Source organism: Cyclopterus lumpus, chromosome 1, assembly GCF_009769545.1.
Source record: "Cyclopterus lumpus isolate fCycLum1 chromosome 1, fCycLum1.pri, whole genome shotgun sequence".
Lineage (NCBI taxonomy): Eukaryota > Metazoa > Chordata > Actinopteri > Perciformes > Cyclopteridae > Cyclopterus > Cyclopterus lumpus.
Genome location: NC_046966.1, coordinates 25,646,621 through 25,671,620, shown reverse-complemented (window position 1 = coordinate 25,671,620; position 25,000 = coordinate 25,646,621). Strand labels below are relative to the sequence as shown.

Genomic DNA, 25,000 nt, shown 5'->3' with positions numbered 1-25,000 from the left:
TAGTCCTGGTGATATAGTTATGTTACCCAGTCCTTGTATGGGTTATAGTCCTGGTGATATAGTTATGTTACCCAGTTCTTGTATGGGTTATAGTCCTGGTGATATAGTTATGTTACCCAGTCCTTGTATGGGTTATAGTCCTGGTGATATAGTTATGTTACCCAGTCCTTGTATGGGTTATAGTCCTGGTGATATAGTTATGTTACCCAGTCCTTGTATGGGTTATAGTCCCCTGGAGATATAGTTATGTTACCCAGTCATTGTATAGGTTATAGTCCTGGTGATATAGTTATGTTACCCAGTCCTTGTATGGGTTATAGTCCCCTGGAGATATAGTTATGTTACCCAGTCATTGTATAGGTTATAGTCCTGGTGATATAGTTATGTTACCCAGTCCTTGTATGGGTTATAGTCCTGGTGATATAGTTATGTTACCCAGTCCTTGTATGGGTTATAGTCCTGGTGATATAGTTATGTTACCCAGTCATTGTATAGGTTATAGTCCTGGTGATATAGTTATGTTACCCAGTCATTGTATAGGTTATAGTCCCCTGGTGATATAGTTATGTTACCCAGTCCTTGTATGGGTTATAGTCCTGGTGATATAGTTATATTACCCAGTCCTTGTATGGGTTATAGTCCTGGTGATATAGTTATGTTACCCAGTCCTTATATGGGTTATAGTCCTGGTGATATAGTTATGTTACCCAGTCTTTGTATGGGTTATAGTCCTGGTGATATAGTTATGTTACCCAGTCCTTATATGGGTTATAGTCCCCTGGTGATATAGTTATGTTACCCAGTCCTTGTATGGGTTATAGTCCCCTGGTGATATAGTTATGTTACCCAGTCCTTGTATGGGTTATAGTCCTGGTGATATAGTTATGTTACCCAGTCCTTGTATGGGTTATAGTCCTGGTGATATAGTTATGTTACCCAGTCCTTGTATGGATTATAGTCCTGGTGATATAGTTATGTTACCCAGTCCTTGTATGGGTTATAGTCCCCTGGTGATATAGTTATGTTACCCAGTCCTTGTATGGGTTATAGTCCCCTGGTGATATAGTTATGTTACCCAGTCCTATGGGTGATGACTATACCTGGTATGTAGATATAGGTATAGATATGTAGATATGTGTGTCGTCTGCATAATGATGATAACACACTTTGTTGTCTTTCATAATCTGAGCCAGTGGAAACATGTAAATGTTGAACAGAAGAGGCCCCAGTATTGAACCTTGGGGAACACCACATGTCATCCTAGTCCTAGGATCCTCGAATTCAAACCAGTGCTGCACCTACCCAGAGTCTAGTAGTATGTCATGGTGACCGTATTGAATGCAGCACTGAGATCTAGTAATACTACGATATATATATATATATATATATATATATATATATATATATATATATATATATACACACAAATATACACACTGAGGTCTAGTAATACTAAGACTGAAGATCTGCCACTGTCTGTTTCAGTTGATGTCGTTGAATGATGGAATGTTGGGGAAGAAAAACCGAAAGGCTTCTTAAGAAAACTAAAAAAAGAAATCCACAGAAGAGTTGCGTCATTTAAAAACTTGTTTTAAGTAACCCAAGTGTGTGTTTGACACCCAAGCCCAGTTTCTGTCACTGGGAGCAGGCAGAACATGACTCAGCGGAGTCCGGCCGTCCACGAGTAAACATGACGATGGGCAACTCAAACACACTTCAGTGTGTGTGTGTGTGTGTGTGTGTGTGCGTGTGTGTGTGTTCACCACTCAAACACCCAGTGGCCCCGCCTGCATGACACATTAATCCCCTTTTCTCTTAAGGACAAGTAGTCACTGTTTCCAGTTTATCAAATGTGAATGTGTTCAAGTCAGTTTCTGGGCTCCCTGTTTTAAATTCTTACTTAGTGTTCCCAGCCGATGACGTCATGTGATGCACGTGGCGTGCATGTTGTGACTGACCGGCTGCAGGCTGGTGGACATAGTGAACGCATCGGGACTTCCTGTAGTCCAGTTCTTAGCCCACAGACATGAAAGCTCTCTCTCTCTTTGACACTGCATTCTTACTCTGTCACAGTTAACTTCCAAACTGTTTTTTATTTTGTTCACTTTGTATTGTTAGATGTTGACTAAATTAAGTTTTGCCATAATTACACAATAATTAAATTTGTTTTAAATATATTAACATGTGTAGTTAACTTCCAATTTTTTAAATTTGTGTTCCTTTTTCTTATTGTAGTGTTTTAATATATATATATATATATTAAAATGTGTAGTTAATTTCCAAACTTTTTTATTGTTATTGCTTTTTGTTATTGTAGGGCTCTGTAATGGAGTCTTTATAACTAATAATAAAGCCCCCCCCCCCCCCCCCCCCCCACCCCCACCCCCACCCCCTCCGTCCTCACCTTACTGGCCTCCTGGATGAGGCGCCGCACCACCTCCTTGATGTGAGGTCCGTTCTCTTTGGGGGGGTGCGTGTGCACGGCCACCCGGGTGACCCCTCGGAAGAACCCCCCGCCGGGCCAGCCGATGTCCAGCGGCGGCACCTCGGTGTCCGACATCTGGGGCCAGTAGGTGGAGTGGACCCCCGAGTCCGCGTCGGTGCCGTCCGGCTGCGCGTCCGGCCCGGGCGGCTCTCCGTGCAGGTCGTACTGCTGGAAGGAGCTCACCACCAGCTTCACCTCTCGGGCCGACAGGAAGTCCTTCATGTGGTCGCCCTCCAGGCGCGTCTTGAAGGCCCCGTCGCCGTTCTTCAGCAGCTCCTCGACGGCCGCGCGCTGCTCCTCGCTGTAGTAGAACTCCGGTTTGGACTCCGGGACTTTGGCTCCGATGTGGCCGTCCTCCATGCACGTGAGCTGGGACTCGGCCATGGCTGTCCCCCCCCCTCCCCTCTCTCCTCTTGGAGCTCGGTTAGACTCCCGTGAAGTCAGAGAGGTAGAAATCACATAAAGTGTTCTTACCTGTCCGGGAGACCTGTGGGAGAGAGGTGGGGCAGGCGGATACACTCATGTTGCCTTCATCAGCAACGGGAATAAATACCACTAGAATGAAGGCAACGTAAAGGGTAACAATGAGAACAACATCATAATGTTCTCTTGTTGTTGTTGTTGTTGTTGTTGTTTGATGTCTGCCCTAAAACCTCCCCATTCAAATATAAAACATGATTTGTTTTTTAACTGGTGCAGTTGGTCTTGTACAAGCAGAGTGTCAGATTTCCAGGTGGAACCTGAATGCAGCATACACTTTTCCTTTCTGTTGAGGCTGGTGCTGTAAAGACGTGTTCCTCCATTGGTGTTGTAGTTAGTGAGAGGTAATAAATAAAGGTAATAAACAGTTCTTCACATGGAGGACGAGGACACATGATTAGTCCTGTTATTGTTTATTTTAAGTTCTGTTACACTTTTACTGCTTTTTGCACTAAAAGTTAGATGCTGTCCGTTTTTTGGGGGGATTCTTTATATTTTGACCGAGGCTTACAAACCCCTCTGTGTTATCTTCATAATATCTTCTGTGTTGTGACTTTGAGGTGAATCCTGACACACAGGTGACTATAAACCAGGGGGCGTGTTCATGACTCTACCGAGTACAGTGAGTTCTAAATGGGTCACATTTTATTCATGGGACTTATTTAGCTTTTCACTCTTTAGTATCTTTTTGCAGACATGATTAATTAATGAATGATCCAGATGTTTTTTTTGGAGCTGTTGTGTTTTTGTCCGTTAGTTCTGGTGCCCCCTGTGGTCTAAAGTGGTAGTGTTGGCTCTGTTGCTTATGGCGCCACATGTGGTCTAAAGTGGTAGTGTTGGTTCTGTTGCTTATGGTGCCCCCTGTGGTCTAAAGTGGTAGTGTTGGTTCTGTTGCTTATGGTGCCCCCTGTGGTCTAAAGTGGTAGTGTTGGTTCTGTTGCTTATGGTGCCCCCTGTGGTCTAAAGTGGTAGTGTTGGTTCCGTTGCTTATGGCGCCACATGTGGTCTAAAGTGGTAGTGTTGGTTCTGTTGGTTCTGGTGCCCCCTGTGGTCTAAAGTGGTAGTGTTGGCTCTGTTGGTTTTGGTGCCCCCCGTGGTCTAAAGTGGTAGTGTTGGCTCTGTTGGTTCTGGTGCCCCCTGTGGTCTAAAGTGGTAGTGTTGGTTCTGGTGCCCCCCGTGGTCTAAAGTGGTAGTGTTGGCTCTGTTGGTTCTGGTGCCCCCTGTGGTCTAAAGTGGTAGTGTTGGTTCTGGTGCCCCCCGTGGTCTAAAGTGGTAGTGTTGGCTCTGTTGGTTCTGGTGCCCCCTGTGGTCTAAAGTGGTAGTGTTGGCTCTGTTGGTTCTGGTGCCCCCTGTGGTCTAAAGTGGTAGTGTTGGCTCTGTTGGTTCTGATGCCCCCTGTGGTCTAAAGTGGTAGTGTTGGTTCTGTTGGTTCTGGTGCCCCCTGTGGTCTAAAGTGGTAGTGTTGGCTCTGTTGGTTCTGGTGCCCCCTGTGGTCTAAATTGGTAGTGTTGGTTCTGTTGGTTCTGGTGCCCCCTGTGGTCTAAAGTGGTAGTGTTGGTTCTGTTGGTTCTGGTGCCCCCTGTGGTCTAAAGTGGTAGTGTTGGCTCTGTTGGTTCTGGTGCCCCCCGTGGTCTAATATGGTAAGGTTGGTTCTGGAGGTGGAGGAAGAGACGCTGAGCTCTCCTCCCTAATTTAGCATCCATTAAAAAATCCTCAAATAGTTATTTATTAAATAATCAATAAAACATAAGTGTAATAAACTTAATTGCATATTAAGTGGGCTATTTAAAGTAATTATCCTAAGAACCTTGCGTCCCTCCCATATCAGGATGGTTTGACCCAACCTGGCACACGCTACCTGTCATCACCTGTCAATCACTGCCGCCTTGACAACTCAAACAATGGAGGCAAAGCTGCTGAAAGTCAAAGAAGAACGAACCAGAGACGGTTTTCAGACGATTATGTTTCAATTGGATTTACGTCCACGAGTTGTGTTGTATCTGTGGAGAAAGGTTAGCTAACGGTAGCATGAAGCTAGCACACTGGGAGCGGCGTCTCAAGACCAAACATGCTAATCATGAGTTTTTTAAGCGGAAACCTTCTGAATTCAGGTCACGTGCACGGGCCGCGGCGGCATCAATGACGGGCAGCGCGAGTGGACTCGCTCAGAGGGCGAGCCCCGTGTCACGTGACCTTTTGAAACGACAGCGTCAACTTTCATGAAGTCGAGGCCACGCAATGCACTGAAGTACACGTCTGTGTGATGCAGCACAGATGTCCTCATGTCACCTGGTTCCAGGACACAGACTGGCTCAAAGCTGTGCTGTCTAGCAGATGCAATTAATGTCCCTGCAGGGCGAGGACACCAGCATGTTAAACCTGTGTGAAGAGGAAGCAAGCTACCTGTCACTTATCAGGAAAAACCTCCTCCTACTCACACAGTTGTGGGTGTGTGAAGCAGGAACACCCTGACCCTGAAGCTCTGGAGCAGCTGCTACCCTTTGCCTCCACATATCTATGTGAGGCCTTATTTTTCACAGGGGGTCACTGAAAAAAGGTTGAGAACCACTGATATAGAGGACTAGACCAGAGGTCTATTCAATTCAGTTTATTTTGTATAGCCCAATATCACAAATTACAAATTTGCCTCAGAGGGCTTTACAATCTGTACACATACGACATCCCTGACCTTTGACCTCACATCGAATCAGGAAAAACTCCTCAAAAATAACACAATAATTTCACAGGGAAGAAACCTTCAGGAGAGCAACAGAGGAGGATCCCTCTCCCCGGATGGACAGATGAATAGATGTCATGTGACCAGAATGAACACCATTGTATGAATGGAACTCCAATCCATGAAACAGAAGGAGGTAGAGAGGAGGGGGGGCGGGGCATCAGCAGGGCCAATGGGAGGCCGGCTCACCAGCATCAGACACCTCCAGGTCCAATGGACCCTATGAGACGTGAAGTCACAACGACTCCGGGGAGGAAGCAGAGTTAATAAGGTGCAATGGAGAGATGTAAATTCATCCATAAGGAGAGAGAGAAGAGGAGAGAGGTGCTCAGTGTATCCTAAAACATCCCCCAGCAGCCTATAAGCCTATAGCAGCATATCAAGGGGCTCGACCGGGGCAAACCTGATTCAGCCCTAACTATAAGGGCTATTAAAGAGGAAAGTCTTAAGTCTATTCTTGAATGAGGTGACTGTGTCTGCCTCCAGGACTGAAAGTGGAAGCTGGTTCCATAAAAGAGGAGCTTGATAACTGAAGGCTCTGGCTCCCATCCTACTTTTTAGGACTCTAGGAACCACAAGTAGCCCCGCATTTAGTGAGCAGCTCTCTAGTGGGGCAATATGGTACTACAAGCTCCTTAAGATATGATGGTGCATCACCAATCAAGGCTTTTCTGCATCTTTTTGAGACAAGATGTGTCTGATTTTTGAAATGTTACGTAGATGAAAAAATGCAATCCTTGAGATTTGCTTCACGTGGAGTTAAAGGACAAGTCTCGGTCAAAGATAACTAGAGATTCTTTACAGTGGTGATGGATGCCAGGGAAATGCCATCTACAGAAACCACATCACCAGATAATTGATCTCTGAGGTGTTCAGGGCCAGTAAAATAACTTCAGTTTTGTCTGAGTTTAACATCAGGAAGTTGCAGGTCATCCATGTTTTTATGTCTTAAGACATTCTTGAATTTTAGCGAGCTGGTTGGTCTCCTCTGGTTTGATCGATAGATATAATTGAGTATCGTCTGCATAGCAATGAAAGTTTATGCAGTGTTTCCTGATAATGTTGCCCAAAGGAAGCATCCATCCATCCATCCATCCATCCATTTTCAATACTGCTTATCCTCATTAGGGTCGCGGGGGCGCTGGAGCCTATCCCAGCTGACATAGGGCGAAGGCAGGGGACACCCTGGACAGGCCGCCAGTCCATCGAGGGCACCAAAGGAAGCATATATAAGGTAAATAAAATTGGTCCAAGCACAGAACCTTGTGGAACTCTGTGATTAACGTTGGTGGTCATTGAGGCTTCATCGTTTACAAATACAAATTGAGATCGATCTGATAAATAGGATTTAAACCAACTTAGTGCGGTACCTGAAATGCCAATCGACTGATCCAGTCTCTGTAATCCAGTCTATAGGATCAGGACTACACTGAGGTCTATAGAGGATCAGGACTAGACCAGAGGTCTATAGGATCAGGACTACACTGACGTCTATATAGGATCAGGACTAGACCAGAGGTCTTTAGATCAGGACTACACTGAGGTCTATAGAGGATCAGGATTAGACCAGAGGTCTATAGGATCAGGACTAGACCAGAGGTCTATAGGATCAGGACTACACTGAGACAGAAATTCCTCACAGTCACTTTAATAAAAATTAGAAGCAGAAGTGTCGACAACAAGATGTGCTTAAACCTGCAGCTACATTTTGTTTGTCTCACTTTGCAGCGTAAACAAGACGTAAACAAGTCGTAAACAAGTCGTAAAACAAGTCAACTGACACGTTATAACTTTTTAACATATTATGCTCTAACTGCTTCTTAGTTTCTGGTCCCTGAATACATTTCAAGTCAAAGTGTCTCTTTTCTTTTAGCTCCATCTTTGGTCTCCTCCTCCAACTCCTGAGGGGGAAAAACCATGAAAACAGAAACCCTTTAAAACTATTAACATCCATGAAGATCCCCAGAATATAACTGTAGTTGAGTTATTAATTTGTATAACATGTTTTAATGCTGTTTTATAAAGTGATAAAAACTATTGGGAATAGTGACAGTTAGCATTGAAATGAATGCAGTGCCCAAGTACTTCTAAACTGTACTACTTAGCAGGACTTGAGTAAATGTACTTTACAGGTCAGGTGAAAATAACGTATGAATATATTTACTCTCAATATTCAGGCTCATAACTGTTTTATTAAAAACAAACAAGTTTATAATGTATGTTTTATTCTTGACAGCTGATGTTTTAATGCTGTTAATAGTTCAGGCTAGTGAGGGTGAGACACATGAAACACAGAGATGCTCCTCAGACAGCTCGGGGGGGGGGGGGTGGGTGTCCTCTCAGACAGGTTGGGTGTAGTTGGGTGTAGTAGGATGTAGTTGGGTATCCTCTCAGATGGGTTGGGTGTAGTTGGGTGTAGTAGGTGGTAGTTGGGTGTCCTCTCGGACGGGTTGGATGTAGTTGGGTGTAGTAGGATGTAGTTGGGTGTCCTCTCAGACAGGTTGGTTGTAGTTGGGTGTAGTAGGATGTAGTTGAGTGTCCTCTCAGACAGGTTGGATGTAGTAGGTGGTAGTTGGGTGTCCTCTCAGACAGGTTGGGTGTAGTTGGGTGTAGTAGGATGTAGTTGGGTGTCCTCTCAGACAGGTTGGTTGTAGTTGGGTGTAGTTGAGTGTCCTCTCGGACGGGTTGGATGTAGTTGGGTGTCCTCTCAGACAGGTTGGGTGTAGTAGGATGTAGTTGAGTGTCCTCTCAGACAGGTTGGATGTAGTTGGGTGTAGTAGGATGTAGTTGGGTGTCCTCTCGGACGGGTTGGATGTAGTTGGGTGTCCTAAGACGGGTTGGGTGTAGTAGGATGTAGTTGAGTGTCCTCTCAGACAGGTTGGATGTAGTTGGGTGTAGTAGGTGGTAGTTGGGTATCCTCTCAGATGGGTTGGGTGTAGTTGGGTGTAGTAGGTGGTAGTTGGGTGTCCTCTCAGACAGGTTGGGTGTAGTTGGGTGTAGTAGGATGTAGTTGGGTATCCTCTCAGATGGGTTGGGTGTAGTTGGGTGTAGTAGGTGGTAGTTGGGTGTCCTCTCAGACAGATTGGGTGTAGTTGGGTGTAGTAGGATGTAGTTGGGTGTCCTCTCAGACTGGTTGGGTGTAGTTGGGTGTCCTCTCAGATGGGTTGGGTGTAGTTGGGTGTAGTAGGTGGTAGTTGGGTGTCCTCTCAGACAGGTTGGGTGTAGTTGGGTGTAGTAGGATGTAGTTGGGTATCCTCTCAGATGGGTTGGGTGTAGTTGGGTGTAGTAGGTGGTAGTTGGGTGTCCTCTCAGACAGGTTGGGTGTAGTTGGGTGTAGTAGGATGTAGTTGGGTGTCCTCTCAGACTGGTTGGGTGTAGTTGGGTGTCCTCTCAGATGGGTTGGGTGTAGTTGGGTGTAGTAGGTGGTAGTTGGGTGTCCTCTCAGACGGGTTGGGTGTAGTTGGGTGTAGTAGGTGGTAGTTGGGTGTCCTCTCAGACAGGTTGGGTGTAGTTGGGTGTAGTAGGATGTAGTTGGGTATCCTCTCAGATGGGTTGGGTGTAGTTGGGTGTAGTAGGTGGTAGTTGGGTGTCCTCTCAGACAGGTTGGGTGTAGTTGGGTGTAGTAGGATGTAGTTGGGTGTCCTCTCAGACTGGTTGGGTGTAGTTGGGTGTCCTCTCAGATGGGTTGGGTGTAGTTGGGTGTAGTAGGTGGTAGTTGGGTGTCCTCTCAGACGGGTTGGGTGTAGTTGGGTGTAGTAGGTGGTAGTTGGGTGTCCTCTCGGACGGGTTGGGTGTAGTTGGGTGTAGTAGGTGGTAGTTGGGTGTCCTCTCAGACAGGTTGGGTGTAGTTGGGTGTAGTAGGATGTAGTTGGGTATCCTCTCGGACGGGTTGGGTGTAGTTGGGTGTAGTAGGTGGTAGTTGGGTGTCCTCTCAGACGGGTTGGGTGTAGTTGGGTGTAGTAGGTGGTAGTTGGGTGTCCTCTCGGACGGGTTGGGTGTAGTTGGGTGTAGTAGGTGGTAGTTGGGTGTCCTCTCGGACGGGTTGGGTGTAGTTGGGTGTAGTAGGTGGTAGTTGGGAATCCTCTCAGATGGGTTGGGTGTGGTTGGGTGTAGTAGGATGTAGTTGGGTGTAGTTGGGTGTAGTTGGGTGTAGTTGGGTGTAGTTGAGTGTAGTTGGGTGTAGTTGGGTGTCCTCTCAGATGGGTTGGGTGTGGTTGGGTGTAGTAGGATGTAGTTGGGTGTAGTTGGGTGTAGTTGAGTGTCCTCTCAGACGGGTTGGGTGTAGTTGGAGGGGAACAGCCCCGTCCTGCCCCCCACCCGCCCCCTCCACCAGGCCCGGTCGGAGCGCTCCAGAACCAAAATGACGTCACCGGCATTGAACGTCAGCTCGTCCATCTCCTCGGCGTGGAAGCTGTACAGAGCTCTGACCTGCAGGAGGAGGAGGTGGAGGAGGAGGAGGAGGAGGTGGAGGAGGAGGAGGAGGTGGATGAGGAGGAGGAGGTGGAGGAGGAGGAGGAGGGGCAGGAAGTGGATGAGGAGGAGGAGGAGGAGGAGGAGGAGGAGGAGGAGGAGGAGGAGGAGGAGGAGGAGGAAGAGGAGGAGGAGGAGGAAGAGGAGGAGGGGGAGGATGAAGAGGAGGTGGATGAGGAAGAAGAGGAGGAGGAAGAGGAGGTGGAGGAGGTGGGGGGAGGATGAAGAGGACGAGGTGGAGGATGAAGAGGAGGTGGAGGAGGTGGGGGGAGGATGAAGAGGAGGAGGAGGAGGAGGAGAGACGGGATGAGACTCCTTTCCTGTTCTCTTTTAATAAAATGTTGCCTGAGGAGCTTTAATAATAATAAGAAGAAGAAGATTTGAAGTCTACGTTTCTTTCATAAAGAACCAACAGGGCTGTTTCACCTGTCGGGCTGCAGCAGGTGGAGGTGAAGGTGGAGGTGGGCAGGAGGCGGGAGGAGGAGCAGGAAGAGGAGGAGCATCCTGTGAGCCTCGTTGCTGTGGAGACACAAACTACTTCTCTTTACTTCCAGTTTTCATGATTCATATCATCATATTCATACTTCTGTTGACTTTTTATTATACCAGGAGGAACATCTGTCTCCAGGAGGACCATCTGGCTCTGAATGGAGCCACTCACAACAGGTTCTTACCAGATGAGGCGTCTCCAGGAGGACCATCTGGCTCTGAATGGAGCCACTCACAACAGGTTCTTACCAGATGAGGCGTCTCCAGGAGGACCATCTGGCTCTGAATGGAGCCACTCACAACAGGTTCTTACCAGATGAGGCGTCTCCAGGAGGACCATCTGGCTCTCAATGGAGATGGAGTTGTGTTTGTAGTACTCCACCAGCTGGTTGAGTGAAGGGAACTTCTCCGACCAGAGGTAGTACCGCCCCCTGCTGTCCCGCAGCACCTTGAAGTGCTGCACGTTTTCCGGGTGTCTGCAGAGTAGGAGGCTTTATTTTTATGTATTCATATCTTCTACATCAGTGAGACGTGAAGGAGGAACAACGAGATGTTTGAATTCATTGTTTTAGGAACACTGATGTGAAGACCAGAGAAGCATCACATGTGAGACAGTTATGTACATTTATTATTTACACTCAAGATCAGTGAGTAGATGCTGTGAGAGAGAAACAAAATATTATTTATATATATATAAAAATATATATATTTGTATATATTATTATATATATGAATAAAATAAAATATGTATTTTTATATATTATTACATATAAATACAATAATATATGTATATATATTTATATGTATGTATATATATACACACATATTATTTGTTTATATATATATATATGTAAATATATATCATCAATATGTCGTCCTAATAATGACATTTTATGATTCTGAAGATCGTTTGTATTAAAGTATAATATTAGTTAGGTTATCTACTTATTTTTGTCAGTGTCTAAAAGTCTAAATTTGTTTAAGTAATTCTTTAAAATACTTCTTTTTTTTTAAATAAAAAAAAAAAAAATGTAATAAAAAAAAAATTAAAATGTTTACAAAATATATATATATATATATATATATATATATATATATATATATAAATATTTGTGCTGTGGATGCACCTGACGGAGATGGAGAAGTCCCCCAGAACGGCCTTCCGGCTCCCCCGGAGGAGGAACGCCCCGACGGGCTGTTGCATCAGCTTCTCCTCGGCGTCTCCGCGGCTGAAGTCCTCCCGGTACCAGCTGCAGTCACGGAGGAAACGATCACACGGTACGTTAGGAGAGGAGGCAAGGCAAGGTGGCGAGGAAAGGAGGAGACGGCAATCTGAACACTCACGAGAGGAAGAGCTTTACAGGGACAGTGTGGACGCTCTGGCGGCCTCTAGTGGTGAAGCTGCAGGTTGCAACCGCACCGTACAAACCGTGATTGACGTTAACTAATACTCTCAATAAATAATAGTAACCTCTACATAATAAAAACAAACTGTATGGTTTGGAATTACATTGATTTAATTAATTAATTACATTTTACTTAATTAAGTGTGAATAGTCAGCTGTGAATCACTGTGTATTATATGTCATCAGGAAAGTTATGAATTTTATTGCAATTTAAATTAATGTATTCAATACTTTGTACTCAAAGTTATAATAATTAAAATCGAATCAATTATATTACTTGTCACTTTGTTGACACAATTCTTTGAAGTAACCATTGGTCACATTTTTGCAGCTAAATATAATTTAGAACAAAATTATAAATATTTTATATGCAACTAAATATTGTTTCTTGAGCAGTAACAGATGTGTCCACATCATAAAAGTCACTTCATGATGTCATTAATGTCTAACTGGAAACAAATAAAAGATATTAATAAGATAAATCTTGTGTCAACGTATTCACTGTATTCCATCCATCCATCCATTATCAGCTCTTATCCGGGGTCGGGTCGCGGTGGCAGCAGGTTCAGCAGGCCGACCCAGGCTTCCCTCTCACCCGCAACACTTTCCAGCTCATTCTGGGGGATCCCGAGGTGTTCCAAGGCCAGCCGGGAGATATAATCCCTCCAGCGTGTCCTCGGTCTTCCCCGGGGCCTCCTACCAGTTGGACGTGCCCGGAAAACCTCTAATGGGAGGCGTCCAGGAGGCATCCTGACTAGATGAACCACCTCAGCTGACTCCTTTGGACACGAAGGAGCAGCGACTCGACTCCGAGCTCCCCCCTGATGTCCGAGCTCCTTACCCTATCTCTAAGGCTGAGCCCGGCCACCCTACGGAGGAAGCTCATTTCGGACGCTTGCATCCCAGATCTCGTTCTTTGGGTCACGACCCAGAGTTCGTGACCATAGGTGAGGGTTGGAACGTAGACCGACCAGTAAATGGAGAGCTTTGCCTTCCGGCTCAGCTCCCTCTTCACTAAGACGGACCGGTACAGCGCCTGTTTTACTGCTGCAGCCGCACCGATCCGCCTGTCGATGTCCCGCTCCACCTTACCCTCACTCGTGAACAAGACCCCGAGATACTTGAACTCCTTCGCTTGGGGTAGGCAGTTTGCCCCCACCTGGAGGGAGCAATCCGCCGGTTTCCGGCAGAGCACCATGGCCTCAGATTTGGAGGTGCTAACTCTCATCCCTGCCGCTTCGCACTCGGCTGCAAAACGCCCCAGTGAATGCTGGAGGTCCTGCACCCCATACTCCCACAGCACCCCCCACAAAACCCCCCGAGGGACCCGGTCGAAAGCCTTCTCCAGGTCTACAAAGCACATGTAAACTGGTTGGGCAATCTCCCAGGACCCCTCCAGTAATCTTGCGAGGGTAAAGAGCTGGTCCACTGTTCCACGACCGGGACGGAATCCGCACTGTTCGTCTTGAATCTGAGGTTCGACAAGCGGCCGGAGCCTCCTCTCCAGCACCCTGGCATTAGCTCTTCCCGGGAGGCTGAGCAGTGTGATACCACGATAGTTCGAGCACACTCTCCGGTCCCCCTTCTTGAAGATGGGAACCACCACCCCGGTCTGCCAGTCCATGGGCACTGTTCCCGACCCCCATGCGACACTGAAAAGGCGTGTCAACCAAGACAGCCCAACAATGTCCAGCGCTTTCAGCATCTCAGGGCGGATCTCATCCACCCCTGGCGCCTTGCCACCAAGGAGCTTTTTGACTACCTTAGCGACCTCTGCCAGGGATATGGGTGAATCCACCCCAAAGTCTTCCGGCGCTGCCCCCTCTCCGGGGGGAAAGTTGGCCGGGTTTAGGAGTTCCTCAAAGTGCTCTTTCCACCGCCCGACGATGTCCCCAGTCCGGGTCAGCAGTTCCCCCCCCCTGCTGAGAACAGCCTGGGGTAGACCCTGCTTTCCCTTCCTGAGCCGTCGGATGGTTTGCCAGAACTTCCTTGAGGCCAACCGAAAGTCCTTCTCCATGGCCTCCCCGAACTCCTCCCATTCACAGTATTCACTGTATTCTCCGTATGAAATATAAACGCAGACAATACAAGACATGAAAGAATAACACTTATTAATGAGTGTGAAGTTTTGATTATCTCGTCTCTGTGTTTCTGTGTCTCTTTGTCTCTGTGTCTCTGTGTTTCTGTGTCTCTTTGTCTCTGTGTCTCTATGTCTTTGTTGCTGTGTCTCTGTGTCTTTTTTTCTCTTTGCCTCTGTGTCTCTTTGTCTCTGTGTCTTTTTGTCTCTGTATCTCTGTGTCTCTTTGTCTCTGTGTCTCTTTGTCTCTTTGTCTCTGTGTCTCTGTGTATCGGTGTCTCTTTGTCTCTTTGTCTCTGTGTCTCTATGTCTCTGTGTCTCTGTGTATCTGTGTATCTGTGTCTCTTTGTCTCTGTGTTTATGTGTCTCTTTGTCTCTGTGTCTCTGTGACTCTTTGTCTCTGTGTCTTTGTGTCTCTTTGTCTCTTTGTCTCTGTGTCTCTGTGTATCGGTGTCTCTTTGTCTCTGTGTCTCTGTGTCTCTTTGTCTCTGTGTCTCTGTGTATCTGTGTCTCTTTGTCTCTGTGTCTCTGTGTCTCTGTGTATCTGTGTCTCTTTGTCTCTGTGTTTATGTGTCTCTTTGTCTCTGTGTCTCTGTGACTCTTTGTCTCTGTGTCTCTGTGTCTCTGTGTATCTGTGTCTCTTTGCCTCTGTGTCTCTTTGTCTCTGTGTCTTTTTGTCTCTGTATCTCTGTGTCTCTTTGTCTCTGTGTCTCTATGTCTCTGTGTCTCTGTGTATCTGTGTATCTGTGTCTCTTTGTCTCTGTGTTTATGTGTCTCTTTGTCTCTGTGTCTCTGTGACTCTTTGTCTCTGTGTCTCTGTGTCTCTTTGTCTCTTTGTCTCTGTGTCTCTGTGTATCGGTGTCTCTTTGTCTCTGTGTCTCTGTGTATCTGTGTCTCTTTGTCTCTGTGTTTATGTGTCTCTTTGTCTCTGTGTCTCTGTGACTCTTTGTCTCTGTGTCTCTGTGTCTCTTTGTCTCCATGTCTCTGTGTCTCTGTGTCTCTGTGTCTCTTTGTCTCTGTGTCTCTGTGTCTCTGTGTCTTTCTGTCTCGTTGCCTCTGTGTATCTGTGTCTCTTTGTCTCTGTGTCTCTTTGTCTCCGTGTCTCTGTGTCTTTTTGTCTCTTAGCCTCTATGTATCTGTGTATCTGTGTCTCTTTGTCTCTCTGTGTCTTTCTGTCTCCTTGTCTCTGTGTCTCTTTGTCTCTGTGTCTCTGTGTCTCTGTGTCTTTTTGTCTCTTAGCCTCTGTGTATCTGTGTCTCTGTGTCTCTGTGTCTTTTTGTCTCTTTGCCTCTGTGTATCTGTGTCTCTTTGTCTCTGTGTCTCTTTGTCTCCGTGTCTCTGTGTCTTTTTGTCTCTTAGCCTCTATGTATCTGTGTATCTGTGTCTCTTTGTCTCTCTGTGTCTTTCTGTCTCCTTGTCTCTGTGTCTCTTTGTCTCTGTGTCTCTGTGTCTCTGTGTCTTTTTGTCTCTTAGCCTCTGTGTATCTGTGTCTCTGTGTCTCTGTGTCTTTTTGTCTCTTTGCCTCTGTGTATCTGTGTCTCTTTGTCTCTGTGTCTCTTTGTCTCCGTGTCTCTGTGTCTTTTTGTCTCTTAGCCTCTATGTATCTGTGTATCTGTGTCTCTTTGTCTCTCTGTGTCTTTCTGTCTCCTTGTCTCTGTGTCTCTTTGTCTCTGTGTCTCTGTGTCTCTGTGTCTTTTTGTCTCTTAGCCTCTATGTATCTGTGTATCTGTGTCTCTTTGTCTCTCTGTGTCTTTATGTCTCCTTGTCTCTGTGTCTCTTTGTCTCTATGTCTTTTACCTGGGCAGATTAATGTTGATGAAGTTCTTGGGTACTAATCCCTCCCGTCCATTGAGCTCTGCAGTGTACCAGTTTCCAGACGTCTGCAGAACCTGAAACACAGTGAGACAGAAACACTGAAACACAACCTGAAACACAGTGAAACAGGAACACTGAAACACAGTGAGACAGAAACACTGAAACACAGTGAAACAGGAACACTGAAACACAGTGAGACAGGAACACTGAAACACAGTGAGACAGGAACACTGAAACACAGTGAGACAGAAACACTGAAACACAGTGAGACAGGAACACTGAAACACAGTGAGACAGGAACACTGAAACACAGTGAGACAGAAACACTGAAACACAGTGAAACAGGAACACTGAAACACAGTGAGACAGGAACACTGAAACACAGTGAGACAGGAACACTGAAACACAACCTGAAACACAGTGAAACAGGAACACTGAAACACAGTGAGACAGGAACACTGAAACACAGTGAGACAGGAACACTGAAACACAACCTGAAACACAGTGAAACAGGAACACTGAAACACAGTGAGACAGAAACACTGAAACACAACCTGAAACACAGTGAAACAGGAACACTGAAACACAGTGAGACAGGAACACTGAAACACAGTGAGACAGGAACACTGAAACACAACCTGAAACACAGTGAAACAGGAACACTGAAACACAGTGAGACAGAAACACTGAAACACAGTGAGACAGGAACACTGAAACACAGTGAGACAGAAACACTGAAACACAGTGAGACATAAACACTGAAACACAGTGAGACAGGAACACTGAAACACAGTGAGACATAAACACTGAAACACAGTGAGACAGAAACACTGAAACACAGTGAGACAGGAACACTGAAACACAGTGAGACAGAAACACTGAAACACAGTGAGACACAAACACTGAAACACAGTGAGACAGGAACACTGAAACACAGTGAGACATAAACACTGAAACACAGTGAGACAGGAACACTGAAACACAGTGAGACAGGAACACTGTGAGACAGAAACACTGAAACACAGTGAGACAGGAACACTGAAACACAGTGAGACAGGAACACTGAAACACAGTAAGACAGGAACACAGTGAGACAGGAACACTGAAACACAGTGAGACATAAACACTGAAACACAGTGAGACATAAACACTGAAACACAGTGAGACAGGAACACTGAAACACAGTGAGACAGAAACACTGAAACACAGTGAGACATAAACACTGAAACACAGTGAGACAGGAACACTGAAACACAGTGAGACATAAACACTGAAACACAGTGAGACAGGAACACTGAAACACAGTGAGACATAAACACTGAAACACAGTGAGACAGGAACACTGAAACACAGTGAGACATAAACACTGAAACACAGTGAGACAGGAACACTGAAACACAGTGAGACAGGAACACTGTGAGACAGAAACACTGAAACACAGTGAGACAGGAACACTGAAACACAGTGAGACAGGAACACTGAAACACAGTAAGACAGAAACACAGTGAGACAGGAACACTGAAACACAACCTGAAACACAGTGAGACAGGAACACTGAAACACAGTGAGACAGGAACACAGTGAGACAGGAACACTGAAACACAGTGAGACATAAACACTGAAACACAGTGAGACAGGAACACTGAAACACAGTGAGACAGGAACACTGAAACACAGTGAGACAGAAACACTGAAACACAGTGAGACAGAAACACAGTGAGACAGGAACACTGAAACACAGTGAGACAGGAACACTGAAACACAGTGAGACAGGAACACTGAAACACAGTGAGACAGGAACACAGTGAGACAGGAACACTGAAACACAGTGAGACAGGAACACTGAAACACAGTGAGACAGGAACACAGTGAGACAGAAACATTGAAACACAACCTGAAAACAACCTACTCACACAATCACAAATATGTTGCTATTCATATATTTAGTGGTCAACACACACATTTATAAAGTAAAGTGCAAGTTCACATTTATATATATTCATATATATATATATATGAACTTGCACTTTATTTTGTCTACTTCGTGTCAGTGAACTTTTTGTGCAGCAGGATGCAGATTCATAACCCAACTTCATAACACAACTTCATAACCCAACTTCATAACACAACTTCATAACCCAACTTCATAACACAACTTCATAACCCAACTTCATAACACAACTTCATAACACAACTTCATAACACAACTTCATAACACAACTTCATAACACAACTTCATAACACAACTTCATAACACAACTTCATAACACAACTTCAGAGAGAACAGATGAAGCAGTCAGGCAGCTCCACTTATTTACATGAACATGTAAATGTTGTTCTCAATTTGAAAAACAAGTTATTTATAACTTGAAGGGCGTCGGCTACTGAAAACACAAAGTGTGTGTGTGTGTATGTGTGTGTATGTGTATATGTGTGTTTGTGTATCTGTGTGTTGGGTGTATGTGTGTGTGTCTGTGTGTGTGTATGTGTATATGTGTGTTTGTGTATGTGTGTGTTTGTGTGTGTTTGTGTATGTGTGTGTTTGTGTATATGTGTGTATGTGTGTGTGTGTGTGTGTGTGTTTGTGTGTGTGTGTGTGTTTTTGTATATGTGTGTGTGTGTGTGTGTGTGTTTCTCACCATCAACAGCTCTTCCTTTCTGAAGCTGAGCTCCTCGTTGACTGTGGCTTCATAGTCGTATTTGGCCGTCGCCTCCATGGTGACGAACTGAGAGTCAAACAGTCAACAAGTCAACAAGCCAACAAGTCAACAATCCAACAAATCAACAAGTCAACAAGTCAACAAGCCAACAAGTCAACAAGCCAACAAGTTAACAAGTCAACAATCCAACAAGCCAACAAGCCAACAAGCCAACAAGCCAACAAGCCAACAAGTCAACAATCCAACAAATCAACAAGTCAACAAGTCAACAAGCCAACAAGTCAACAAGCCAACAAGTCAACAAGTCAACAATCCAACAAGCCAACAAGTCAACAAGCCAACAAATCAACAAGTCAACAAGCCAACACACCAACAAGTCAACAAGCCAACAAGTCAACAAGCCAACAAGCCAACAAGTCAACAAGCCAACAAGCCAACATGCCAACAAGTCAACAAGCCAACAAGTCAACAAGTCAACAAGCCAACAAGTCAACAAGCCAACAAGTCAACAAGCCAACAAGCCAACAAGCCAACAAGACAACAAGTCAACAAGCCAACAAGCCAACAAATCAACAAGTCAACAAGCCAACAAGTCAACAATCCAACACGCCAACAAGCCAACAAATCAACAAGTCAACAAGCCAACATGCCAACAAGCCAACAAGTCAACAAGCCAACAAGCCAACAAGTCAACAAGCCAACAAGCCAACAAGTCAACAAGCCAACAAGCCAACAAGTCAACAAGCCAACATGCCAACAAGCCAACAAGCCAATAAGTCAACAAACCAACAAGTCAACAATCCAACAAGCCAACACGCCAACAAGTCAACAAGCCAACAAGACAACAAGACAACAAGTCAACAAGCCAACAAGCCAACAAGACAACAAGTCAACAAGCCAACAAGTCAACAAGCCAACAAGTCAACAAGCCAACAAGCCAAGAAGTCAACAAGCCAACAAGACAACAAGTCAACAAGTCAACAAGCCAACACGCCAACAAGTCAACAAGCCAACAAGACAACAAGTCAACAAGACAACAAGACAACAAGACAACAAGTCAACAAGCCAACAAGACAACAAGACAACAAGTCAACAAGCCAACAAGTCAACAAGCCAACACGCCAACAAGTCAACAAGCCAACAAGCCAACAAGCCAACAAGACAACAAGTCAACAAGACAACAAGTCAACAAGACAACAAGTCAACAAGTCAACAGCCCGTAACCCTGATCTAAGTCCCGGTGGAGGAGAAGGACCCTGGTGTTGCTCACAGGAAGTCAGTCGGACTGCAGCTGCCACGAGACGCTCACTTCCTGCTGACCGCTCGCTCACACTGAGCGCCGCAGGTGCATAGATGAGATATTTAAAGTTCATATTTAAAGAGACTCACGCACACAGGAACTGAATCTGGATGAACGGAGAAGCAATATTCAAAGTTACTGCAGCTGAATATTTTTATTTTAACCTGTTAATAACCATCATTTATGAATAGTTGAATGATAGTGCATCTAATTTGAGTTAATATTTATTAAAAACAATAATGATTACTTATTGTTTACTAACCATCTATAAACATAAATTGAAGGGCTTTTAAAAACGTGCAGCTTATTATATATTAATATTTATTATAGAGTTAACACTTTGGTTTCTGGTCCATCTCTTTATATTATTTCTAGATGTTTTACAAGTGATTTGGTCAAATTAAACAAATACTCTGTTATGTGTCAGGCGGTAAACTGTTAATAAATAGTTGTTATCTTCTTTTGTCAGCTATGATACAAGAAGATAGTTATTATATACAAGAAAAACTAATAATACACACTGAGTTATTTTCATCTGAAGCAATGTTATAGCCCTATTTCTAATCGTTGGTTTTTACATAATTTTTATGGGGTTTATTTTATTTTACGTGTTACAGCCGCGCGTGCGCATGTTACAGCCGTGTGTGCACGTGTTACAGCCATGTGTGTACGTGTCATGTGTGCACGTGTTACAGCCATGTGTGCACGTGTCACAGCCGTGTGTGCACGTGTCATGTGTGCACGTGTTACAGCCATGTGTGCACGTGTCACAGCCGTGTGTGCACGTGTCACAGCCGTGTGTGCACGTGTCATGTGTGCACGTGTTACAGCCATGTGTGCACGTGTCACAGCCGTGTGTGCACGTGTCATGTGTGCATGTGTTACAGCCGTGTGTGCACGTGTTACAGCCGTGTGTGCACGTGTCATGTGTGCACGTGTTACAGCCATGTGTGCACGTGTCACAGCCGTGTGTGCACGTGTCATGTGTGCACGTGTTACAGCCGTGTGTGCACGTGTTACAGCCGTGTGTGCACGTGTCATGTGTGCACGTGTTACAGCCGTGTGTGCACGTGTCACAGCCGTGTGTGCACGTGTTACAGTCTTTGAGTCGTTCATGACAGAAACATGTGACCCTGATGGAGGCTTCTGGCTGTAGTAACCGTGTCTGCCACATGGTGGCAGCAGACTGTAAGAAAAAAAACTTATTGACACAAGTTCATGAGAAACACAAACTTCTGAGTGGAGGGGTCCTCCATTCAGTATTGATCCTGGAGGAGCAGAGACCAGCACCCTGAGGCCCTGGTGGTTGACCCCTGACCTCACTGCGGTGGAACAATAACTCAGCCTTCGATAATAAATACGCATCCTCCGAGACACGGAATTTGTCTTTTTATAGTTCATTTCAAGAAAGGAAACGAGAGACGAAGGCTACACACAGACACACACAGAGACACAAAGAGACACACAGAGACACACAGACACACACAGAGACACACAGAGACACACAGAGACACACAGACACACACAGAGACACAAAGAGACACACAGAGACACACAGACACACACAGAGACACAAAGAGACACAAAGAGACACAAAGAGACACACAGACACACACAGAGACACAAAGAGACACACAGAGACACAAAGAGACACACAGAGACACACAGACACACACAGAGACACAAAGAGACACACAGAGACACACAGAGACACACAGACACACACAGAGACACAAAGAGACACAAAGAGACACACAGACACACACAGAGACACAAAGAGACACACAGAGACACAAAGAGACACACAGAGACACACAGACACACACAGAGACACAAAGAGACACAAAGAGACACACAGAGACACAAAGAGACACACAGAGACACACAGAGACACACAGACACACACAGAGACACAAAGAGACACACAGAGACACACAGAGACACACAGACACACACAGAGACACAAAGAGACACACAGAGACACACAGACACACACAGAGACACAAAGAGACACAAAGAGACACACAGAGACACAAAGAGACACACAGAGACACACAGAGACACACAGAGACACAAAGAGACACAAAGAGACACAAAGAGACACAAAGAGACACACAGAGACACAAAGAGACACAAAGAGACACACAGAGACACAAAGAGACACAGAGACACAAAGAGACACACAGAGACACACAGAGACACACAGAGACACAAAGAGACACACAGAGACACACAGAGACACACAGAGACACAAAGAGACACACAGAGACACAAAGAGACACACAGAGACACAAAGAGACACACAGAGACACAAAGAGACACACAGAGACACACAGAGACACACAGAGACACAAAGAGACACAAAGAGACACACAGAGACACACAGAGACACACAGAGACACAAAGAGACACACAGAGACACACAGACACACACAGAGACAAAAAGAGACACACAGAGACAAAGAGACACACAGAGACACACAGACACACACAGAGACACACAGAGACACACAGAGACACACAGACACACACAGAGACACACAGAGACACACAGAGACACACAGAGACACAAAGAGACACAAAGAGACACACAGACACACACAGAGACACACAGACACAAAGAGACACACAGAGACACACAGAGACACAAAGAGACACAAAGAGACACACAGAGACACACAGAGACACACAGAGACACAAAGAGACACACAGAGACACACAGACACACACAGAGACAAAAAGAGACACACAGAGACAAAGAGACACACAGAGACACACAGACACACACAGAGACAAAAAGAGACACACAGAGACACACAGACACACACAGAGACACACAGAGACACACAGAGACACACAGAGACACAAAGAGACACACAGAGACACAAAGAGACACAAAGAGACACACAGAGACACAAAGAGACACACAGAGACACACAGAGACACACAGACACACACAGAGACACACAGAGACACAAAGAGACACACAGAGACACAAAGAGACACAAAGAGACACAAAGAGACACACAGAGACACAAAGAGACACAAAGAGACACACAGAGACACAAAGAGACACACAGAGACACACAGAGACACACAGACACACACAGAGACAAAAAGGGACACACAGAGACACACAGACACACAGAGACACACAGAGACACACAGAGACACATAGACACACACAGAGACACACAGAGACACACAGACACACACAGAGACACACAGAGACACACAGAGACACACAGACACACACAGAGACACACAGAGACACACAGAGACACAAAGAAACACACAGAGACACACAGAGACACACAGACACACAGAGACACAAAGAGACACACAGAGACACACAGAGACACACAGACACACAGAGACACACAGACACACACAGAGATACACAGAGACACACAGACACACACAGAGACACAAAGAAACACACAGAGACACACAGAGACACACAGAGACACACAGAGACACACAGACACACACAGAGACACACAGAGACACACAGAGACACACAGACACACACAGAGACACACAGAGACACACAGAGACACAAAGAAACACACAGAGACACACAGAGACACAAAGAAACACACAGAGACACACAGAGACACACAGAGACACACAGAGACACACAGAGACACAAAGAGACACACAGAGACACACAGAGACACACAGAGACACACAGAGTCACACAAAATCTAAGCTAACCCAGCTAACCTGAGGTTACTCCACTACCCAGCATGCTCCTTGCTGTCTGATGATAAGACGGATAAAGGCAGCAGGAGGTCGGAGGCCACGCCCCCACACCTCTCTGTTGTTGTGATGTCACACCGGTTCAAGGCCAGTGGTGTAAAGTGATTCTTCCCCTTTAGTGGTTGTCTCTGTTCAGGTGGTGCAGAGTGATGGAGACCATGACACCTTCAGGAAGTGGAGCGAAATTAAGAGGAGTTATTGTGTTATAGGGTCAGAACATGACCTCATAGATATCACATGAAACTTCACCACTTCATCACTGATATTAAGAGTTATTGTGTTATAGGGTCAGAACATGACCTCATAGATATCACATGAAACTTCACCACTTCATCACTCACATTAAGAGGAGTTATTGTGTTATAGGGTCAAAACATGACCTCATAGATATCACATGAAACTTCACCACTTCATCACTCACATTAAGAGTTATTGTGTTATAGGGTCAGAACATGACCTCATAGATATCACATGAAACTTCACCACTTCATCACTCACATTAAGAGTTATTGTGTTATAGGGTCAAAACATGACCTCATAGATATCACATGAAACTTCACCACTTCATCACTCACATTAAGAGTTATTGTGTTATAGGGTCAAAACATGACCTCATAGATATCACATGAAACTTCACCACTTCATCACTGATATTAAGAGTTATTGTGTTATAGGGTCAGAACATGACCTCATAGATATCACATGAAACTTCACCACTTCATCACTCACATTAAGAGTTATTGTGTTATAGGGTCAAAACATGACCTCATAGATATCACATGAAACTTCACCACTTCATCACTCACATTAAGAGTTATTGTGTTATAGGGTCAAAACATGACCTCATAGATATCACATGAAACTTCACCACTTCATCACTCACATTAAGAGTTATTGTGTTATAGGGTCAAAACATGACCTCATAGATATCACATGAAACTTCACCACTTCATCACTGATATTAAGAGTTATTGTGTTATAGGGTCAGAACATGACCTCATAGATATCACATGAAACTTCACCACTTCATCACTGATATTAAGAGTTATTGTGTTATAGGGTCAGAACATGACCTCATAGATATCACATGAAACTTCACCACTTCATCACTGATATTAAGAGTTATTGTGTTATAGGGTCAGAACATGACCTCATAGATATCACATGAAACTTCACCACTTCATCACTGATATTAAGAGTTATTGTGTTATAGGGTCAGAACATGACCTCATAGATATCACATGAAACTTCACCACTTCATCACTCACATTAAGAGTTATTGTGTTATAGGGTCAAAACATGACCTCATAGATATCACA

The 25,000-nt window shown here is 45.1% G+C and overlaps 2 protein-coding genes across 4 annotated transcripts in view; both read right to left on the bottom strand.

The window, feature by feature from the left end:
* Positions 1–2,964, bottom strand: part of LOC117730769 (protein FAM83F-like) — a 21,699-nt gene extending 18,735 nt beyond the window's left edge. The window contains exon 1 of the mRNA XM_034532741.1: positions 2,405–2,964. Coding sequence (XP_034388632.1) covers positions 2,405–2,869 — 465 coding nt within the window. The 5' untranslated portion in view covers positions 2,870–2,964. The remainder of the gene's footprint in view (positions 1–2,404) is intronic.
* Positions 2,965–9,714: 6,750 nt separating this feature from the next.
* Positions 9,715–20,003, bottom strand: grap2b (GRB2 related adaptor protein 2b). Of its 3 annotated transcripts, XR_004609500.1 has the most exons (8): positions 19,890–19,979; positions 18,599–18,685; positions 15,942–16,033; positions 11,789–11,911; positions 10,975–11,137; positions 10,599–10,706; positions 9,895–10,130; positions 9,715–9,783 (listed from the first exon to the last, which is right to left on the bottom strand). XR_004609500.1 is itself a non-coding variant. In XM_034532943.1 (7 exons), exons 2-7 carry the CDS (start codon positions 18,674–18,676, stop codon positions 9,969–9,971), a joined length of 726 nt encoding a protein of 241 aa, XP_034388834.1. In that variant the 5' UTR covers positions 18,677–18,685; positions 19,844–20,003; the 3' UTR covers position 9,968. The 3 variants fall into 3 exon arrangements, 2 of the variants coding, with proteins under 2 accessions (XP_034388834.1, XP_034388846.1); XM_034532943.1 differs by lacking the exon at positions 9,715–9,783 and having other exon boundaries at positions 9,968–10,130; positions 19,844–20,003; XM_034532955.1 differs by lacking the exon at positions 9,715–9,783 and having other exon boundaries at positions 9,968–10,130; positions 10,599–10,691.
* Between the last annotated feature and the right edge of the window lie 4,997 nt (positions 20,004–25,000).

Bases quoted from the DNA above. Each gene is read 5' to 3' on its own strand.
- grap2b (XM_034532943.1), bottom strand. From the start codon at position 18,676: ATGGAGGCGACGGCCAAATACGACTATGAAGCCACAGTCAACGAGGAG. The intron at 16,034-18,598 runs GTGAGAAACACA...ACTGTGTTTCAG, and splicing joins GAAAGGAAGAGCTGTTGATG to GTTCTGCAGACGTCTGGAAA. The intron at 10,131-10,598 runs GTGAAACAGCCC...CTCCTCCTGCAG, and splicing joins CACCTGCTGCAGCCCGACAG to GTCAGAGCTCTGTACAGCTT.